Here is a 21,819-nt window from a genome sequence, read left to right as displayed (position 1 = left end):
GTTGACAAAAGCACTCTCCAAGGGCAGTTTATGGTAACTGCAGCAGTTTTTACACCTACCCAGGGAACCAATCAGACTCCTTTAGCAGCTGAGTGCATCCGGTCAGACATGGAAGAGCCGGCTTGGCTGTGCTCAGGGGTGCACCGTGCCTCCCTGCGAAGCGGGGGCTGAGATGCACAGTCCTGCCGGGGGCTGGAGCCGCTCTGCTGCAACCAATGCAGAGGGCTCACCCCTGCTGGGCTCACTGTCATCCCCTCTGCCCCGGCCTGGCAGTGCATCGCCCCCTGGCTTGGCTTGGCCCCGCTCCTTCCCCTGCTTCCAGCTGTCTGACCCGCCTATGCAGCAGGCTTGCCCCTGCGCAGATACCCCACTACCCCGCTTCTCCCCCCGCCCTCGGGAACGGCGGGGAACGCGGCACGGTGGAATCCAGTGACGTGAGGGCAGCGGTTTCAACATTGTTATGGAGCAGGCTCAGCTCTCAAGCGCATGCGCAGTAACACCGACACCGCCCGTGAATCCCGATGACAAGGCAGCGCCAGGAAGAGGCGGGGCGTTGCGTCGCAGGGAAGGGGTCCCATCGGCGCGCGGGTGCGCACGTCACGTGACGGTCTGGCGGGCTCTTCCGAATCTGCTAGTGGAGTCGAGCCGACGGGGAGAGCCAACGGGCCGGGGCGGGGAGCCGGGCCAGCTCCGCGGGACAGGAGCCGCCGCCGCCGCGGGGTGAGTGCGGGGCGGCCTCAGCGCCTCCCCTCCGCTCCGGGACAGCGACGCCCCAGGGGCCCGGCCAGCAGCCCTCCCTCCCCAGGCCCGTGCCGGGGCGGCTGCGCGGCGTCGCCCTCGGGGCCGCGGCTGTGCGAAGCGGGGCCCGGGCTCCTCCTGCTCGCTGCCCGGCTGCTGTTTCTGCGGCGCTGTGCAGATGAATCCAAGTTGGGGCCCTCACGCTGCGGAGCAGGGCTAGTGGGAGGGCCCCATTGTCTGGACATAAATAACTCTGCGTGGGGCTTGTGTCATCCCATTGACTTCAAAGGCCCGGGGTACATGAGTAAAGTTATTCGGGGCTGTGCTTGAGAGATTGGGCCCTAAACCGCAGTTATTTCGGATGGCACCGTTAGTTGCTGTACCAAAAAATATTAATAACTGCACCCAGCTCAGTACCAACTCAAGGAGACTTGGGTGTCACTGTAGACAAGTCAACAAAGATCTCTACTTAATATAGAGCTGTAATAAAACAAACAAACAGTGTTAGGATATATAAGGAATGGCATGGCAAATAATAGGGAGAGTCTTGTCATATAAAATCAGTGATACAGCCTCCTCTGGACTATTTTGTGCAGTTGCTGTCCTTCTCAAAAAGGATAATACAGACTTAGCAGGGGTTCAGAAAGTGATATGGGGTTTGGGGGAAAAAAACTCATAGGGGGAGAGAATGAAAAGATTGGGGTTCCTGACCTTAGAAAGGAGTTGAATAAGAGGGGACATGATAAAAGTGTATACAATAATGAATGGTATAGAAAAGGTAGTTTAGGAACTTCTGTTTTTCCTGCCTCATAGCACAAGAACATGGGGACAGTCAATAAAACTAAAGTGGGAAATTCAGAACAATAAAAGGAAACTCTTTTTCGCACAATGTGTATGTAATTAGACTGTGGATGTCATTGCTACTGCATGTCATTGAGGGCAAGAACTTAGGAAGATTCAAAAAAGGATTGGACATTTATGTGGATAACAAGAATATCCAGAGTTGTCATAATTTATGATAAAAAATTTGGAAGGGATATTAAAGCTCATGCTCCAGAGATTTAAGATCATCTCCAAGTATTAAAGTCCAAGATGGGGCAATCTGTTCCCATTAGGCCTCATTTGCTTGCAGTGAGATTCTTTCACCTTCTCTGAAGCACCTGGTATTAGTGACTCTTGGGTACAGGGTACTGGATTAGATGGGTTTTTGTCTCTGATCCAGTATGTCAATTCTTATGTTCCTTCACAGAGATCTCTTTGGTCTCAAAGGAGCTAATAGCAACTAATAGCAATTTAAAATCCAAAAAGCTATTTTGTGCATTCTGTCCCTATAAATATAAGGCAAACAGATAATGACCTAGGCAGTGTTGTTTCTAAATAAACAATTTTCTGAATTTTCCATGAGAGGTTATTGTTAAGGCTGTGAGTTTGTTATGGAAGTCACGGATGCTGTGACTTTCTGTGACCTCCATGACTTCTGCAGCTGCCACTGCTCCCCCGCCCCCAGCAGCAGGAGTTTGGGTGGGGGGCTCAGGGCTGGAGGTTGGGAGGGGGTGAGGGCTCTGGGTGGCGCTTACCTTGGGGGGGCTCCCTGGAAGCAGCGACATCCCTCGGCTCGTAGAGAGAGGCATGGCCAGGGGGCTCTGTGCACTGTCTCCACCTGCAGTCACCATGCCCTGTAGCTCCCATTGGCAGAGCTGCCTGGCCACGCCTCCACCGGAGCTGAGGGATGTCGCTGCTTCCAGGGAGGTGGGGAGCCAGGTAGGGAGCCTGCCAGCCCTGCCAACCCCTGGGCTGTCCCTCCTCCCCACCGGCAGCGCTTCCCTGGGCTGGCACCTGCAGCGCCCCTTCAGTCCCTCCTCCCCACCTGCAGCGCTCCCCTGGGCTGCCCCCCCTCCCTGAGCACCCAGTGTGCACCGCACCCACTCAACCCCAAGCACCAACGGCACCCCTGAGCTGCACCCCTTCCCAAGGTTTAGTCAGGGGTATATCGGACAAGTCATGGACAGGTCCTGAGCTGTGAATTTTTGTTTACAGCCCGTGACCTGTCCATGACCTTTACTCAAAATATCCATGACTAAAATGTATCCTTAGTCATTGTTTCTTTAACTGTTACAGGTCTTTCTCAGATCCCTTTTCCCAACATCCAAAACATCAGGCTAGATCTCTTAAACTCCTACAGATATATAGAGAAAAAATCATAAACTTCCCTGCCAGGAGACAAATTTGTTTAGTACGTGTTGGGGCCAGATAAATATCAGGGATTTAGTCAACTCAACGTATGTCATGAAGTGCAGACTTGATTCACATCTTCAGAATAATTTTTGGTTTCAGAGTAACAGCCGTGTTAGTCTGTATTCGCAAAAAGAAAAGGAGGACTTGTGGCACCTTAGAGACTAACTAATTTATTTGAGCATGAGCTTTCGTGAAGCTCATGCTCAAATAAATTGGTTAGTCTCTAAGAATAATTTTTGTGATCCTTTAGTATGTCAAGGAAATTTGGTGCTAACATGAGTCTCCAAGAGTGGTGGATAATCAACAAGAAATCCTATAAAGAGATCTTTGATATCACACTCTTCATCGTTTAGATTTAAAATTACATTTTGGAAAATTCCCTGTTAAATCCCCGATAGTTTTTATTAGGTGACCTTAACATTTTTTAGTGAGTTGCACAAAGAGAAAAATACACATAAGGAATTAATCATTCGCTGCAATATACGCACAGTTTAATACCATGTGGGAGAGAAAAGTTCCTGTGTTCTGTGATGAAAAAGCTGTTGAACAAATGCAGTATGTTTAGAAACATTTGATTGTCTTGTGGAAGAGAAGCATGTTTGAGCAGTGGATTTTTGTGATGCTACAAATATTGTATTTTCTCTTAGGGAAGTTGTATCTAATATTTGGTGCAATGGCCATGCAAATGCAATATGAAGCAAATGCAGAGACATCAACTGAGGAAGAGAGCTTGGGTCCACAGCCCATATCTAGGCTAGAGGTATGTAAAGAGTGGCTAGCTCAGGAACTGTTTGCCAGACAAACCAACAGTCTTTATCTTTAACTAGAATTGCATTTAAAAGTTACCACTGTCTTTGCCTACTTGACTTTTGTCAAAGAAGAAAAATCTTATCCAGAAATGTATTTTAAAAATATGAAAGATTAACTTCAGGAATGCATTAATACGAAACATAATGTTCAGTTAACACTCTAATAATATACAGGTACTCCAGGGTTTGTAATAAATGCACTGAAACCAAATAAAACTAACTTTTTTCATAAAGAGGTTAGATTCTGAACTACAACATAAAATTACATGCCAGATATCCTGTTGGGGCAGGATGGACTCCTTGTACTGTTCCTTCTTCAATACCTAATAAGCCAAATGGTGAATAGTGCCTGTTTCATATGATGTGCTATCTTTAACATTGATACTGACACATGCAAATAGTATACCGTATAAAGGAGAATTTATGGAGAGAGCAGTCATTTCATCTATGGTTTATTTGCAATGGGGAAGTGACATTCATTAATGTTGCCTTGTAGTATTAGACTTAGTGTCTGATACAGCTCCCAGTGACATCAGTTAGAGAGTTTCCATTGACATTGGTGGAAGTTGGATCAGGCTGGATCAGTGTGTCTGCTCCTGAATGTCCTATGTATTTTTTTTCTTTCAGCAATGTGGTATAAATGCAAATGATGTGAAGAAGTTGGAAGAAGCTGGATTTCACACAGTTGAGGCTGTTGCTTATGCACCAAAGAAGGAGCTACTAAATATTAAAGGCATCAGTGAAGCCAAAGCTGACAAAATCTTGGTAATTATACTTTGCAGTTACATAAACAATTTAATCCAAGAATTTCAAAATGCTTTACAGACACTGGCCATGATTTTAAAAAGGGACTTAAGTGATCTTGGGGACCTCAATTTGTTGGTGCCTGGCACTTTTTGAAAACAAAGTCCCATTAAAATGTCTCAAGTGGGGCACCTAAAGCCACTAATTACCTTTTAAAAATCTTGGCGCTTCTGGTGAACACTCTAAGCCAATGGGAGGGGGGCTCTCCTGTCGGCTTAATGACTGCAACTCAATGAGAGACTGTAGCTGTGTTGGCGGGAGAAGCTCTCCTGTGGACATAGCACTGTCTTCACAGGGGGTTAAGGTCAGCATAAACTGTGTTACTCACGGGTGTGGATTTTTCACAACCCTGAACAATATAGTTATATTGCAAGAAGTATGTAGTATAGACCTGGCCTAAGTTTGTTGTTCATGACAAACAATGTGAAGCCTACAGTTTACAGGGAAAATATGCAAAAAGCCACAGGGTCACACTGTTTTTTGAAAATAACCTTCGTTTTTTGAAAATAACCTTCGTTTTTTGAAAATAACCTTCGTTTTTTGAAAATAACCTTCGTTTTTTGAAAATAACCTTCGTTTTGTAATACAAGTATTTTAACACATTTACTTTTAAAATAGTTTAAAAACTCTGTTTATTATTACTTGGTTACATTCCCATATTTTCTTATAAAGCCAAATCTGTAAAAACTGATGGAAGAGTTCTTGCTTGGTGGTGGGCAAGTTGGGGATACAAAAAAGACAACTTACTATGAATAAAAAACCCTAAAAGTAAATTTTTTTTGTCATGAAAGTCATGACAATGACTAATAGAAACCTTAGAAATTGGCTGGAAGGCCCTATTTACTAGTCAGAATGCTGTGGTGTGTGTTCTTGCTAACATTTGTTATAAATCAGTGGAGATAGTTTTATAAAACTATGCTGTGTATTAGGGGGCCCTGTCTACATTTGACTTGTAACCATATTGACCAGAACAGTGTGTTTAAAAACAGTTTTTTAACACAGTTCTGCCTGAACATGGTTCAATGTATCCACATTATAGCAATACCTATAAAACCATGCTACAACAGTGTTGGTACATTAATAGTGAGACCGTTTGAGAACTGTTTGTTGTATGTTTTGGGACTTCTGTCCAACAATATCAAAACAGCCATGAACTCTGGGTTGACAATTGAGTTGGAAATTGTGGGTAATACAGATGTTGACACTGTCTGTGCATCTGTGCTACTGGAAGTGATAGGCCAACGGGTATTCTTTAAATTACTCCATTCTGTGGCACTGGTCTCTTTTCAGATTTGTCAACTGTGTACTATAGACAAGAACAGACATCTGCTGCAGTTGGTCTCTTTTGATTGAGTGAACCCTGAGTTACTGTATCAAGAACAATCTGAATTAGAAGATGCTACATAAGACACTGAACCACTTCTCATTTATCAAAATCTGAGCTGATAAAACTCAGAGCTTTCCTCACTGCGTATATTTGCTTACGTACTATAAGGAGCTAACTAGCTTTGAAAATAAAATATGTGCACATGCTAAATATTTCTACCTTCACACACGGAGGAATCGGGCAAGCTGGTTTCTGTGAGAATGATTGCTGCTGTAAAATAGGCAAAATAGATTCTGGAGATATTTCGTTGAATGAGATTCGCTTCCACCAATGAGGTACAAGTAACTGAAGGTATAATCTAACAGAAGAAATGTGCTGAAATACATACCAATTTATGTAAATACTTCTCCACATTGTGGAAGAGGAAAATTCCTGTATTAGTTATACGAAAGATAATACAGCTTGTAAACCCACAATATGTCTCCCTTTCACCCTATATATAGTTTGGTTTTGTTATTCTTGTCTTCAGGCAGAAGCAGCTAAACTGATTCCAATGGGTTTCACCACAGCAACAGAGTTCCATCAGCGGAGGTCTGAGATCATCCAGATCACCACTGGATCCAAAGAACTTGATAAACTGCTTCAAGGTGTTAATTCTACTTATCTTTGTGCATTATTTTAGTTCTCCTGTCACTTCTGGAAATCATAAACCCCACATGAGAAGTGCATGGTATAAGGGGTTTTCTGCTATCTGCACTGGAATCTCCTTAGCACTGCTGTGCCTTGTAATGATCAATTCCCCTCAGCTAGCACCTCCAGAGAAAGTTGCAGGAGTAGTTCCAATAGGAAAGGAACTTCACTGGATGTGGGAGGACACAAGACACAGTTTTACATTTTAAACACATTTCCTGTTATTGACTATTAGTACATTTTTTTTATTGAGAAACAGAAGCAGGTATTTGCTTCTCCTTAATTCCCCTTCCCTCCCTCCCCTTGCCTACATGAGAAATGTAAAGTAGAATGGTATTCCCCTTAACTAACGTGTTCTCACAAGAACTTTATCTGGGCTTCTTATCCACAAAATGCACAAACCCAGGTACCCAGAACTGTTGTTATAACTAGTTAGTTAACTAATTAGTTAATTGAGTTTTGAAATGTAAGTGATCACTTCTAAAATAAGCTATGCAGATACAGAAAACATGTATGACAGACAAATCCCCATAAATCTGAAATTATTTACTTGCGTTGTGCATTTATAGCCTATGATGTTAATATAAGTGCGATTGTTTTTTGTTTTCCAGGGGGAATAGAAACAGGGTCCATAACTGAGATGTTTGGGGAATTCCGAACTGGGAAGACACAGTTGTGTCACACTCTGGCAGTAACCTGTCAAGTGAGTGGTTGGTCATTTTATTAAAATCAAATATGTATTTAGAAAAAAAATGTTTCTGAATCCTTGCCAGTCAAAGTGCCTTTCTCACTCATGCAAATAAACATGCAGCTAAAAAGGTAGTGCAAAAAATCTGTAGTCATGTATACTGTACAGCAGAAACCATCCAGACTTTGCAACGCCATGGACTGAATTGGCAACTTGCTAGGATCTAGTGTACCATGCTTACTCTGCTTGTAGGGGTAACTTTTTAGTGAGATTCAATGTATTTAAAAAGAAACCTGTGATAGAAATCAAGCATGGAAATAAAAACCAAATTATGTTCAGTCGAACTACAGAGATAATAAATGGTACTCAGGAAGCTAGTTGTTGCCTTGCTTTGGTTCTTTGAGGAAGTTTGGGAACAGAAAACAAACTTTCTGGTTTCTCTCTAACCTGGTCACCACACTGCAAAAAACCTCTCTCCTTGCCAACAACTGAGAAAAGGGAGGTGAAGCTGTTTACATGGGCCCAACTCATCCCCTGTCAAGGTGCTTGTGTTTTACATGTCTCAAGCTTCATTTCATGTCCTTTCATACAAGCTTCAATTGGCTCTTGTTATCAGACAGTACATCAGTGTAAGGTGGAAATGGTTACGTAAGATTGAATAAGAGGGTTGTCTTTAAATTAGATTCGTATGCATACTATGACAAGGGCATAGTATTCAACTTGACCACTTAAGTTATGGTGCATAAGTCAGCATTTTTGTGTTCAAATTGGTTACTGGGTGCTCAGGTTTTAGGAACCTTAGTGTTGATTTGTGCACTTGGTATAGAGTTGACTACCCTAACTTATGTGTCCACTTTGAAAATTAGGCTCCTATAGTGGGGTTTTTCACTTTCCAGCTTAGTTCTCAGACAGAGGAAGGCTAGGACGTAGCGTTGTCCGCCCCCCCGTCCGAAGTGGCCGTTCCCTACGGGCTCTGTGGGCACCAGAGTCCCTGCTCTGCTGGGCAGGGCTGAGCTGCACCACGCCCTGCCGCCCGTCGGAGAGCGCCCTTCCGCAGCCTCGCGCGGTGCCACCTGCCCGCCTCGATCCGAGCCCGGGGGGCACCCCTCAGCCTCCTTCGCCCAGCTCTGGAGCCCCCAGCCAGTCCGGGGTGAGGGCTGCCAGCGCCGGCCGGTTTCCGCAGGCTTGAGCGGTGGGAGGGCTTGTTTTGTTTGCCTCCGATTTTAACTCGCTAGCACCGGAGTCAGAGGCTTGATTTTACAAACCCTGGTTACTCGCTGTCTGCTGAGCGCACAGCCTGGGACCTGCCCCACGCTGCGCGCCCGCTCCTGGGTGCAAGTGCGAAGGGAGGGAGGCATGGAGAGAGCTGGAAACTGTCCAGCCCTCTCAGGACCTTGCACGTTCCCTTGGCCAGTGAGACACACGTGTTGTTTTCCAATGGGATGTTTTTATACCCGAGTGACGTGTTGCCTTGCACTGTGCTGCACCTGCTAATCGCTAGTGGGAAAGGTCGTGGGTGGACCAAACCTCTTCGGATAAGTGAAGGGGCAGGAGCTTTAACACATCAGCGAGCAGCGTTTACAGCTTAATTTGAATAGTGAATTTTTAAAAGGTCCTGGTGTAGCTAACTTTTACACTAGAACCTCAGACTTACAAATACCTCGGGAGTGGAGGTTGTTCATAACTCTGAAATGTTCCTAACTCTGAACAAACTGTTATGGTGGTTCTTTCAAAAGTTTACTGCTGACTATTGACTTAATACAGCTCTGAAACTTTATTACATAAAGGGACAGCAGCACTTTTCTTCTATTTTTAGTAGTTTATGTTTAACACAGTACTGTACTGTATTTGCTTTTTTTTTCTTCTTTTTTTTTTTTAATCTCTGCTGCTGCCTGGTTGCATACTTCCGATTCCAAATGCAGTGTGTCCTTGACTAGTCAGTTCCTAACGCTGGTATTCCTAACTCCAAGGTTCTACTGTAATAACTTGCGACTGATCATGCTCTGATTCTTATATGCGTAAACTGATTGTGTAATTAAGCAACCTGTAGTTAGGTGGAGAACGCTGTAGGTAATAATCAGCAATATTCTCAGGGGGAATCTTCTGACAAATTAGTATGTTACATAACATCTTGAATCCCTGCTGTTGCTTTCAGTTATCCCATTCCAGTGTTGCCATGTGTTCTCCAGGTCCACCCTTTAAAACTAACAAACTTTTGATTAATATTAAAGTGTTTTTTTTAGTTATTTTAAGTTCTGTAAAGAGATGTAAAAAACGTTTTTATCACTTAAGTATGGAGTAGTTTGTCACACATGCACCCTTGCCTTAAGACTTTCTCTTTTAGGAAAATTCCCGGAAAATTCCCACAGTCCACTAATTCTCAGCTCCACAACGCAATAGCATCTATAGTTATGCAAGTTAAAATAAGTGAGGTACTGAAATAGTTTGTGATCTGAAGATTCATTACTTGTAGGGGTATAGAAGGCATATTTCCGCCCTGCCCCTAATGCACAGCATAGCACAATTGATTGGGGTGCATTTAAGGGGCCTTGTCTTGAAGAAACCATTTTTGGCCATTGCTGGTGGTCAGATACCAGATCAGATGGAGTTAGAGGTCTGATCTTATTCCCATCTAGGGAGATTCTGTGGCCTGCGTTGTGCAGGGGGCCAGACTAGATGATCATAATGGTCCCTTCTGACCTTAATATCTATGAATCTATTTGGCTCACTGATTCTGGTGTATCACTAAATGTACTAGTATCAGTAGGGTGTGAGGCAGTAATTGGCTTTAATTTCCGCGACTTGCAAACTGTGTTTAGTAACATTTATTTGTTGGTCTCATTAGCTTCCCATTGACCGAGGTGGTGGCGAAGGAAAGGCCATGTACATCGACACAGAGGGTACCTTCCGCCCAGAACGTCTGCTTGCTGTGGCTGAAAGGTGTGTACTTATGGTTAGACATTCACTGACTCTAGTTAAAACAAATGCATGCATTGCCTCATCAGTAAGTTGTCCAGTACCATTGTACATCAACTTGACTCCTTATATTATACTTCAGTGGAAGCTGCATGTGAGGACTGTTCCTACAAGATCTTCCCACATTACAACTGTCCACCTATATAGAAGCAGTTTGAAACAGTATGCATACATTAGCTTTTGGCAAACACATTTTGTGACACAAGTTCTCCGACTTTATTGAGCAGCAAGAATAATTAGCCTTTATTACAGCTGATGACACTAATTTACCTTTTAGTAGCTGTTCCTTGTAAACCCATTTCTGCCTAAAGTACTGTACATGCAAAAGATTTCATTTTAAGCTTAGCCTACAAATATTACTGTAGAAATAATAGAGGATCCCATGTGTAAACCTCTTCACGATACCTATTAGAACTAGGTTCTTGTCAGAAAAGGTAGGCCAACGTTCACCATCTCTGAAAAGCTGTGAAATCTATTGTCCCTTCTTCAAAACTGCAGCCGGGTCACTGTTGACCTCCATTTGAAGATTCTAAAATGCTTTACAAACTTGGATATATGCCACAGCTCTGATTATCTGTTTGGGGAGGCACCAAAAATCTTGTCCCTGCAAGGATCCTTATCAGTGTATAAAGCCTGAGTTGCTGGTTCCACTGATTAGAGACAGCCAAGTAGTTCTACTTCTGTGGAGCTTTAGAGCTCTGCAGGACTAAAGCACCGTGTCTGTGGCACCTAACTACATGTGACTGTTGCTTAAATGAAACATTAAGGGGTATATCTGAACTTCACTTAGTCTAGGTTCAAGTATATCGTTTGATGATATCATTCCCACTGGACTGCTGCAACTTTAACAGAGTAAAGACATGTCAGAGGTTAGGACAATAAGTGAAGATATCATATGCAACTGAAATGGCAGAAGACTTTTAGGGAAGCAGAATGTAACTCCCCGGTTTGGAATTCGGCCGTAAATCTGAGGCTAACACTTCTAGTACTGTAATAATTAGCAGATCTAGTTAACTCATCCACTTTGTGAGTGACTAGAATCACAGCACTAGACCAGAGGGATCAGCAGCATTAATTAACCAAAACACCCTGCCAGCTGAACTTCCCAATAAAATGAATATTGTGTTTCTGGCCTGCAGCCTGTTGCATCATGCAGAAAGGCTGGTTTGATTTGGATACACAGGTTTAAGACGTTCTGCAGAGATCTAACAGTAAAAGTATTCAGCTGGCTTCCTCCTTTCCTCTGGCTAACCTGCTTCGGGTTTGTGGTTTGTCAGAATGCTGTCTGCTTTTGGAAAAAACCTGCCATGCACCCATTTCCTGTCTTAAAAAAAAAGCCCTTTACTTGTTTCCTTCTGGAGTAACTAGTACACACATAGGCAAGGTTTATCAATCTGTAAGTGATTGTTCCCTCTCAATCTGCCCAAGGGTGTTTCCTTCTAGAGGCCTTGGCTGTCATTACAGAGACTTCCTCAGCACTATGACCTTCTCATTCCTCAGCATATTTCTTCTGTCATGCCTGACTAATCTAATTGCCTTCTATGACGAGATGAGGGGTTCTATGACAAGATGAGGCTCTGTGGGTGAGGGGAAAGCAGTGGATGTGTTGTTCCTTGACTTTAGCAAAGCTTTTGATACGGTCTCCCACAGTATTCTTCCCAGCAAGTTAAAGTAGTATGGGCTGGATGAATGGACTATAAGGTGAATAGAAAGCTGGCTAGATCATCGGGCTCAACAGGTAGTGATCAATGGCTTCATGTCTAGTTGGCAGCCGGTATCAAGCGGAGTGCCCCAAGGGTTGGTCCTGGAGCTGGTTTTGTTCAATATCTTCATTAATGATCTGAAGGATGGCATGGATTGCAACTTTGCAGATGACACTAAACTGGGAGGAGTGGTAGATACGCTGGAGGGTAGGGATAGGATACAGAGGGCCCTACACAAATTAGAGGATTGGGCCAAAAGAAATCTGATGAGGTTCAACAAGGACAAATGCAGAGTCCTGCGCTTAGGATGGAAGAATCCCATGCACCGCTACAGACTAGGGACCGAATGGCTAGGCAGCAGTTCTGCAGAAAAGTACCTAGGGGTTACAGTGGACGAGAAGCTGGATATGAGTCAACAGTGTGCCCTTGTTGCCGAGAAGGCTAATGGCATTTTGGGCTTTATAAGTAGGAGCACTGCCAGCAGATTGAGGGACGTGATTGTTTCCGTCTATTTGACATTGGTGAGGCCTCATCTGGAGTACTGTGTCCAGTTTTGGGCCCCACACTACAAGAAGGATGTGGAAAAATTGGAAAGCGTCCAGTGGAGGGCAACAAAAATGATTAGGGGACTGGAACACATGACTTATGAGGAGAAACTGCGGGAACTGGGATTGTTTAGTCTGCAGAAGAGAAGAATGAGGGGGGATTTGATAGCTGCTTTCAACTACCTGAAAGGGGGTTCCAAAGAGGATGGATCTACTGTTCTCAGTGATCGGAGATGACAGAACAAGGAGTAATGGTCTCAAGTTGCAGTGAGGGAGGTTTAGGTTGGATATTGGGAAAAACTTTCACTAGGAGGGTGGTGAAGCACTGGAATGCATTACCTGGGGAGATGGTGGAATCTCCTTCCTTTGAGGTTTTTACGGTCAGGCTTGACAAAGCCCTGGCTGGGATGATTTCGTTGGGGATTGGTCCTGCTTTGAGCAGGGGGTTGAACTAGATGGCCTCCTGAGGTCCCTTCCAACCCTGATATTCTATGATTCTGGTGGGGGTGGTCTGTGCCAAGACCCCATATGAGCTGTGTTATGGGGAAAGCCACAGCTGCTTCACTTGCTTTGGGTGACTTCGTAATATGTCTGTAGTAAAATCACACAGCACAGCTACCATTCTATATGCAACATACACTCGGTGTCTGTAGGCCTTTCATGACTATATTTGGTAAACCAAATATGCTGAAGGGCAACAAACTGGTACAACTACCAGCTTGTTGGCCAACACTCTTGTCTTTGTGGAAGGAAGTATCTTAACCAGCTGTTCTCCTCTAAATTTTAAGGGACCTCTGGGTCATTATCAATATGCCCAATGGCAAGAAATCAGTCATAAAGGTGGCTCCAACCTTTAGTAATGGAGCAGTGACAGAAGAATTGCATATAGAGGATAGTTTATTACTCTTTACATAGATATCTCTTTAATTTATAATCAAATAAAATTCAAATTAGTTCATGAATCGTTTTTCAATCTCATAAAGTTTTATTGGAGTATCACACTGCCTTTAGTGTATTCCATGGCAGGATGGTAATTTGTGTGTTTTCATTCTCTTGTTCTCAAGTTTGTTTTGCAGAGGTGTCCTGGTTAGTGGTGGGTGGCTGCTGTTTCTAGGCAGTAAGATCCTGTGAGTTCAATGGGGAGATCACTTTTATTTTCAAGTTAATTGTTCTTTTTATCACCAGTTTTTATTTACCTATAAGAATCTCAATCTCTCTCTCGCTCTCCTTCATCCTTACCTACTTTTGGGTCAGTTTAAGCTAGCCTTCAGGTACACCTGCTAGTCAACTGTTGTAGGCAAAGTTGCAGAATTTCCCAAGTTGTTCCCGTCTGATTTGTTTCTCTAGGTATGGCTTATCTGGCAGTGATGTCCTTGATAATGTGGCATATGCTCGAGCATATAACACAGACCATCAGACCCAGCTCCTGTATCAGGCATCTGCTATGATGGCTGAATCAAGGTAACAAAACTGACTAACAGAAATAACTTGTGCACTCTTAAATGACGATACTGCAAAGTTACCCAAAATGAAGGACACGTGTAGCTTGCATAATTGCAAAACAGATACTAAAAATAATTAATTTTTAATCAAATACTTTTAAACATATCTACACTGTACAATACCTGTCATGAGACCAGTCTTGATTCTTTTCAGAAGAGACAATGGGTCATCCCACTAAAAGAGGGATCCAGCCAATGAGCCTCATGTGAAACTGCAAATATTTGTAAATAAGAGATGTTCCATAACGGCTGGTGAAATTCTAGGTGATTCTGACTCATGCTGTGGTAGGTTAGAGAGTAGTATTTTACAAAGAATAGGTGCTAGCAATAGATGCAGTTCTAACTATCAGTTCACATTAATTTTTAGGAGAGGGGAAATTGAATTCAAATGTTGAGTGTTAAAGAACTGTGATATAATCAGAGGGCTGTGATGGATTTTAGTTTAGAATTAAAATTAGTAGTTGAACTGGAGAGAAGAATAAACTGATGATGTAGGTATTTAAAACTGTTCATTAAAGGCTTGACCTTCCAAGGTGCTGATCACTCTGAGCTGATGAATCAAAGCATTAAAGCACATGCTTAAGAGCTTTGATACATGTGAATAGCTCCACTGAAGTTGATGGTCTACTTACATCCTTGAATGGTTAGCTGGAACAGATCAGAGTGCTGAGCACCCTGTAGGATTGAGCCCTACTGTTCTGGAGACTCCATCCTGCTCCAGAATCTTCGAGCTTTGACTGTAGTGCTAGTTGTCATAGTTCCTAAACTACTGCAGCCTCCTCATGCACCACAGCAAAGGACTGAGGGGGACATGCTAGGTGCACAGTGCTATGGGTATTGATGTTCAGTAAGCAGTGGGTTGGTGAGTTCAGCCCCATTTGAAAATGTATTTGGGTTGGTACCAGCTGTGTTCTCCCTAGAAAACCTGACCATTCTTGAGGAAACCCCACCTTAGAGTGTGCACTAGGCCACATCAACCCTGAGGAGCAATGGCCAGTGCCAGTCCTCTCTTATACTCTTGAAACAGCTGAGGAAAGGGGTAGGAGAGAAGAGTTTAGCACCATCTTAATTATGGGGAAATGGGTATGGCCTTTAGATCACTACACATTGTATAACTATTGTATTAGGGAGGTATCTTTTTAAAAATATAGCTCCTGATAGTTGGAAGGACAGTTATGTTGATTTATTATTTTGTTTCAGTAATGCCCATAATGTGCTGGACATGGTACAAAGACAAATGAAGGCATGGCTCCTGCCCTGAAATGCTTATGAGAGCTAGACAGGCACTGAAAGTAATACATATGCCATGTTCTCTAGGTATGCATTGCTGATAGTGGACAGCGCCACAGCCCTATATAGGACTGATTACTCTGGCAGGGGTGAGCTGTCAGCCAGGCAGATGCATTTGGCCAGATTTTTGCGTATGCTACTTCGACTTGCAGATGAGGTAAACTGTCACTGGACTGTCTCCTTCATTCCCCGTATTATTTCATTCTCTGAGTAACCACTTTCTGCAACATTTCCTCTTACTGGAGTTTACTTCATACACAGGATTTTTCATATATTCATACATCGCCCAATATCAGTCTGGGGGAGGAGAGTTGATTGGACCTCACTAGCTCTAAAATGGGAAAGTAGTGCCTACAGAGATCTGGTTACCAGGGAGTTTGGCTTTTACTAGCTCTATCTGTGAAAAAGAAATGGAACTTGATTTTGTGCCTCTTTCCTAATAGTTTGGTGTGGCAGTTGTGATCACTAACCAGGTGGTAGCACAGGTAGATGGAGCTGCCATGTTTGCTGCAGATCCCAAAAAGCCTATTGGAGGGAACATCATAGCACATGCCTCAACCACAAGGTAAGACCACATTCCTAAATTCCATTCATGTTATTCTTCAAAGTCTTCATGAAGCCATAATTAACTAGACACCTAAATGTTTCTGATGTTTTTTTTTTTTTTTTTTTTTTTGTATGGGGTCTGTCAGTCAATAGCTTTTCTGATCTTTTTTCAAAAACCTAAGGGCATCTTTGATCACTGAAAGGTGACTTTTATTTCCAGTTAATGTGGTGAAATTAAAACAGTGTGGTACAGCAATCATAAAAACCTTGGTGGTCCTCAGTGCATTGTAGCTTTATGCTACCCAAAATGTAACGTTGACTTACTGAAAGCCAACAGTATTTGAATAAATTGCTTTGTTTTTCTCTTTGTCAGGCTCTATCTGAGAAAAGGCCGAGGTGAAACCAGAATATGCAAAATTTATGACTCTCCTTGCCTTCCTGAGGCTGAAGCTATGTTTGCTATTAATGCTGATGGAGTGGGAGATGCTAAAGACTGAGGAGTCCATTCCATTTCACTTGTAACAGCATGAGGCTGTTGACCAAAGGAGGCTGCCTTCTCTATAGGGCCAACTTTTACATATACTCTCCTACTGCAGCCACTGGAAAGGCTGCTTGAAGAATCTATCACATTTGTGTGACTACACAGATATGTTTGGGACACATCAGGAGCAGCTAGTGCTGGTTGGAGGAGTTTTTCTCTTGGGGATATAGCTGCACGTTAATCTAACATGGTTTCTTTAGAACACCTGAGAGGGCCATAATTCCCCCGACAACTGTTGCTACAGTTGGATGCTGCCAATGGGGGTAGCACAGTAGTGTTTTTACTGCACGTGGCAACAATTTGTAATTTTTTTTGTGAATTCTGTGCAAGGTTATTGGGTTTGTCAAATGGGAGGAGTGATAACTTAAACATTTTCCCAGTCATTTGAATGATTAATTGAAAAATAAAACAGACTAGTGTTACAAGATACAGGTACAAGAATAACCGCTGCATCATGTAGCTCCAATGAAGACCACAACATACTAATTCCATTCTTTTGGCTGTTGAAAACATCCTCTGTTTTTGAATTTGCATTTGTGTGGATTTCTTTTGTATCTCAATAGCACTGAATGAGCATCTGTTTTTAATAAAGGAGTCATGAAATATTGGTTATATTAGTGGTTTCTGGGATTTAGACAGCCACCAGTTCAGACTACTGCGTTTTGTGCTGACCCAATGAGTAGAAAGTACATTAGTCTGCACTGGTGCCGCTAATTCCCAGAACCTGTATTACTAACTCCAACTTTTCTTTGTAGGTTCCTTTGCACAGCCACAGCGATAAAAAAGTGTAGGGTCTCCATGTCTGCTTGAAACAGCTAAGCATACTGTAGAGCCCTTTTGGGAGTGCTTTTGAGATTAATTCTTAGCCATGTAAATAATCCTTTTACACAAGGGGTAATTGTGATTTAGGATTGATTGATTAAAGTTAGTCATAATGGTAATGGTTGGCAGTGAAAATGGTGTCTCCTTGTTTCATTCTTTGTCCATACCTGGCTTCATAACTGTTTCTGGGGAACAGAAGGGAGGAAAACATATAATTGAGTCTCACTGTGACTATTAAACTAAACTGTGTACTGTCTTTATCAAATACTTCCCTTCACTAACATTAAGATGTTTTTATCCTGTCTCTTTGTATTGATGGCAGAAAACTGTCCCCCTTCCTTTTCCTTCATATAGAGGGGGCCATAACAACTGCTGTACTGATTACATTCAAAACAAGTGCACAATTATTCACTAGGACTGGCTTCAATGGAATTAACGTATTGTAAGAACCAGCACCTATATTGAAAAAAGAAAAGGAGTACTTGTGGCACCTTAGAGACTAACCAATGTATTTGAGCATAAGCTTTCATGAGCTACAGCTCACTTCATCGGATGCGTTCAGTGGAAAATACAGTGGGGAGATTTATATACATAGAGAACATGAAACAATGGGTGTTACCATACACACTGTAACGAGAGTGATCACTTAAGGTGAGCTATTACCAGCGGGGGGGGGGGGGGGGGGGGGAATCTTTTTGTAGTGATGACCAAGGTGGGCCATTTCCAGCAGTTGACAAGAACATCTGAGGAACAGTGGGGGGGGGGGGGGGAGGGGGCAATAAACAAAGGGAAATAGTTTTACTTTGTGTAATGACACATCCACTCCCAGTCTCTATTCAAGCCTAAGTTAATTGTATCCAGTTTGCAAATTAATTCCAATTCAGCAGTCTCTCGTTGGAGTCTGTTTTTGAAGTTTTTTTTGTTGAAGTATTGCCACTTTTAGGTCTGTAATTGAGTGACCAGAGAGATTGAAGTGTTCTCCAAGTGGTTTTTGAATGTTATAATTCTTGATGTCTGATTTGTGTCCATTTATTCTTTTACGTAGAGACTGTCCGGTTTGACCAATGTACATGGCAGAGGGGCATTGCAGGTACATATCACATTGGTAGATGTGCAGGTGAACGAGCCTCTGATAGTGTGGCTGATGTAATTAGGCCCTATGATGGTGTCCCCTGAATAGATATGTGGAGACAGTTGGCAACGGGCTTTGTTGCAAGGATAGGTTCCTGGGTTAGTGGTTCTGTTGTGTGGTGTGTGGTTGCTGGTCACTCTCACAGATCTTGGGAGACAGGCCAGTCCTTACAGACAGCCCCCCAACCTGAAGCAAATACTCACCAGCAACCACACAACAGAACCACTAACCCAGGAACCTATCCTTGCAACAAAGCCCGTTGCCAACTGTGCCTACATATCTATTCAGGGGACACCATCATTGGGCCTAATCACATCAGCCACAATATCAGAGATTCATTCACCTGCACATCTACCAATGGGATATATGCCATCATGTGCCAGCAATGCCCCTCTGCCATGTACATTGGCCAAACCAGACAGTCTTTACGTAAAAGAATAAACGGACACAAATCAGATGTCAAGAATTATAACATTCAAAAACCACTTGGAGAACACTTCAATCTGTCTGGTCACTCAATTACAGACCTAAAAGTGGCAATACTTCAACAAAAAAAACTTCAAAAACTGACTCCAACGAGAGACTGCTGAATTGGAATTAATTTGCAAACTGGATACAATTAACTTAGGCTTGAATAGAGACTGGGAGTGGATGTGTCATTACACAAAGTAAAACTATTTCCCTTTGTTTATTGCCCCCTCCTCCAAACCCCCCCCCCCCCCCCCGTTCCTCAGACGTTCTTGTCAACTGCTGCAAATGGCCCACCTTGGTCATCACTACAAAAAGATTCCCCCCCCCCCCCCCCCCCCGGTAATAGCTCACCTTAAGTGATCACTCTCCTTACAGTGTGTATGGTAACACCCGTTGTTTCATGTTCTCTGTGTATATAAATCTCCCCACTGTATTTTCCACTGAATGCATCCGATGAAGTGAGCTGTAGCTCATGAAAGCTTATGCTCAAATACATTGGTTAGTCTAAGGTGCCACAAGTCCTTCTTTTCTTTTAGCAGTAATACTGAAATTACTATAAGTTTGGTGCCTTTCACTATAGGTGGGGATGGTAGCTCCTATTATTAGGCTGACATTTCCCCTTATAAGACTCCATTTTCAGTTTATCATTTTGCCACATTTTTCCAGGCTGTGTGTCATCTTTCAGCTGAATTGTTTTTGTAAAATTTCAGCCAACACAGTTTGGATATTTTCAAAAATGAGGCTAGAGGAAAATACTGTGTTTTGCCCTTTTCTTTGAGAGAGTCTAGCAGCCAGATCCTTTAGACAGGGCCTTGAAAGGTGGCAGGGAGCTAGCCTTTGGGTCAAGGATGTGCTTTTTGGTGGTTAAGGAGACTGGAACTGAGACAGCACAGACTACCTTAATTCAGCCATTTCTTAACTTTTGAGTGTTTGACTTTGCAACTTTAATGTTCTGTTAACATAGTTTTTTGTATACAATATATAAAGTTGCAGTCACCTCTAGTATAAAACACACCTATTGTTAAATAGCACACAATACTACACCACAATTTAGAAAATCACAAACATTATTCAGTTTGTAATTGCACACAGAATGTAATTAGCTGAAATGAAATTTACTCAGTAAACTGGGATTAATATTTCTACATGAGTTCTAAGTTTGATATGAACCCAACCCTCCAATAGCAGACTGCCCCTTCATATCATAACCAGCTCAATAACCAGCTCAATTCTAACTCAGAGAAATGTCACCTACTGAATCGCCAACACACTATTCTATTCTAGTTAGGTTCTTATATCACACATCACTCTGGTATCAGTGGCTTCTAGTAAGGCATTAAGCAACATGACTAACATCTGTCATGTGTTTATCCTCTAATCCTTCCCAGGGGGAGAAGCAGGTGCAGTGGACTTGTCTTGTTTTAGTAGGGTTATGCTGTGTGTTGTTATAAATTTGTCAGAGAAGGCAATGAGCCTTGCAGTTGGAACAGAAGATGGTCAGGTTTGTGATGATCCTTAGTTCCTGGTGGCATTCATTCCACAGTCTCAGACCAGCCCCCAGGAAAGTTCTGTCTCCTGCATAGATGCACATTTTTACAACAGATTTTCATTGCAGGTGTCCTATGAAGTAGCAGCTAGATTTGACAGCTTAGTTTCTGAGATTTAATCTGAGAGCAGTTTGAGTTTAAAGGCCTCTCTTGTCTATGAAGACTTTTTTGGTGCATAGTAATGCCAGCTTGTCTTTTTCTAGCAGATAACTACTCCTGAATTTGCAGAGAACAAAGTTAGCTTTATTCAGCCTTCAGCAGCACTGAAAGGTGAAAGTTCCATTTCCACTCTCATCCTACTATGTATTGTGTTGCTTCTGCTGTGCTTTGACAGCATCTGATAATTTAGTTATAGTCTCTATTTGGATCTCCCTGTATGTTAGCTCCATAAAATTAAACTGATGCTACTAATCCATTTTTTCCCTCTATTTCTATCTCTAATATTTGGTCTTTTGCACAATTGCAATTACTCCTGAAATTCTTACCTGTATTGGTATCAAATTGCCACCCTCCATAAAAACTCTGGTTTCCACACTGTCTAAGAGCTGTCTAGATGTAGTTGCAAAACTTCGAGCTAAGCATTTAGGGGGGAACAGAGGTAAAATTTTCAAAAGCACCTAAGTTACTTAAAGCCTAAACCTATTGAAAGTCCGTGGGATTTAGGCTCCTAAAGTACTTAGGAAATTTTGCCTAATGTAACTTTTGTTTTATCCATAGAGCTGGCCAGCTAGGCATTTCCCCATGAAGGCTGATAGTGCTCATCACACAGCAGTGATTTGTATGTTGAAGTAATAATCCTCTTTGAAACATGTTAAATACTTAAAAATAAGCCTGTCATCGACATATCCCTTGATCTCAGGGGAGCACAGCTAATACTGCTTTTCCTGTAAACACTCTTCCTAGCGTCCCCTTATAGCACTTTCCCTGACACTTCCAAAAAAAGGTGTCCTTGAGAGCACTGGGATGTGATTAGTCAACAGGGTGGTTATAAATTCAGAGAGCTGCTCTTTTTACACAGACCACGCTGTTCAAGACAATTTTGCTAAGTACCTAAATTGGAGTCTAGACATGACTAGTTTGAAAGGATTATTGTTGAACTGAAAGTTTCACAGTGCATGACAATCTGTGTACTTAGAAGTATTGGTAGGGGAAACCAGGGGGCTGAAGTATTTGGATTAATTAAAAGCTATACATGCCCAGAGTGTGATATTTTGCTTTTTCTTTTCCCCCCTGAGGGCCATTGACTGCGGTATGGTGGACTGTAATATATCCTGCTGCCTGGACCGACCATAGTGGTTTCAGCACTGGTTAGTTACCAGTCACGAACATCCAGCTGCCAGTCCTCTGAGGAATGACACATCTGCTTTGCATCTCCAGGAAAACTGGCAACACTATTGGCTACATAATTTGCATTTTGTACACAAATTGAAAAGTGGCATGATTCAAATGTGAA

The 21,819-nt window shown here is 42.7% G+C and overlaps 1 protein-coding gene across 3 annotated transcripts; it reads left to right on the top strand.

Annotated features, from left to right (window-relative positions):
- Positions 1–486: 486 nt before the first annotated feature.
- Positions 487–17,352, top strand: RAD51 (RAD51 recombinase). 3 transcript variants are annotated; one of them, XM_037900477.2, is made up of 10 exons: positions 487–720; positions 3,621–3,733; positions 4,410–4,547; positions 6,443–6,560; positions 7,215–7,306; positions 10,137–10,231; positions 13,863–13,976; positions 15,335–15,464; positions 15,751–15,872; positions 16,227–17,352. In XM_037900477.2, exons 2-10 carry the CDS (start codon positions 3,647–3,649, stop codon positions 16,348–16,350), a joined length of 1,020 nt encoding a protein of 339 aa, XP_037756405.1. In that variant the 5' UTR covers positions 487–720; positions 3,621–3,646; the 3' UTR covers positions 16,351–17,352. The 3 variants fall into 3 exon arrangements, with proteins under 3 accessions (XP_037756405.1, XP_043404885.1, XP_043404886.1); XM_043548950.1 differs by having other exon boundaries at positions 538–731; XM_043548951.1 differs by lacking the exon at positions 487–720 and adding an exon at positions 881–1,034.
- Positions 17,353–21,819: the final 4,467 nt, after the last annotated feature.

Source organism: Chelonia mydas, chromosome 6 (assembly GCF_015237465.2).
Source record: "Chelonia mydas isolate rCheMyd1 chromosome 6, rCheMyd1.pri.v2, whole genome shotgun sequence".
In the NCBI taxonomy this organism is placed as follows: Eukaryota; Metazoa; Chordata; order Testudines; family Cheloniidae; genus Chelonia; species Chelonia mydas.
Note: the sequence above shows the minus strand (reverse complement) of the source record. Positions and strands in the feature narration are given on the sequence as shown.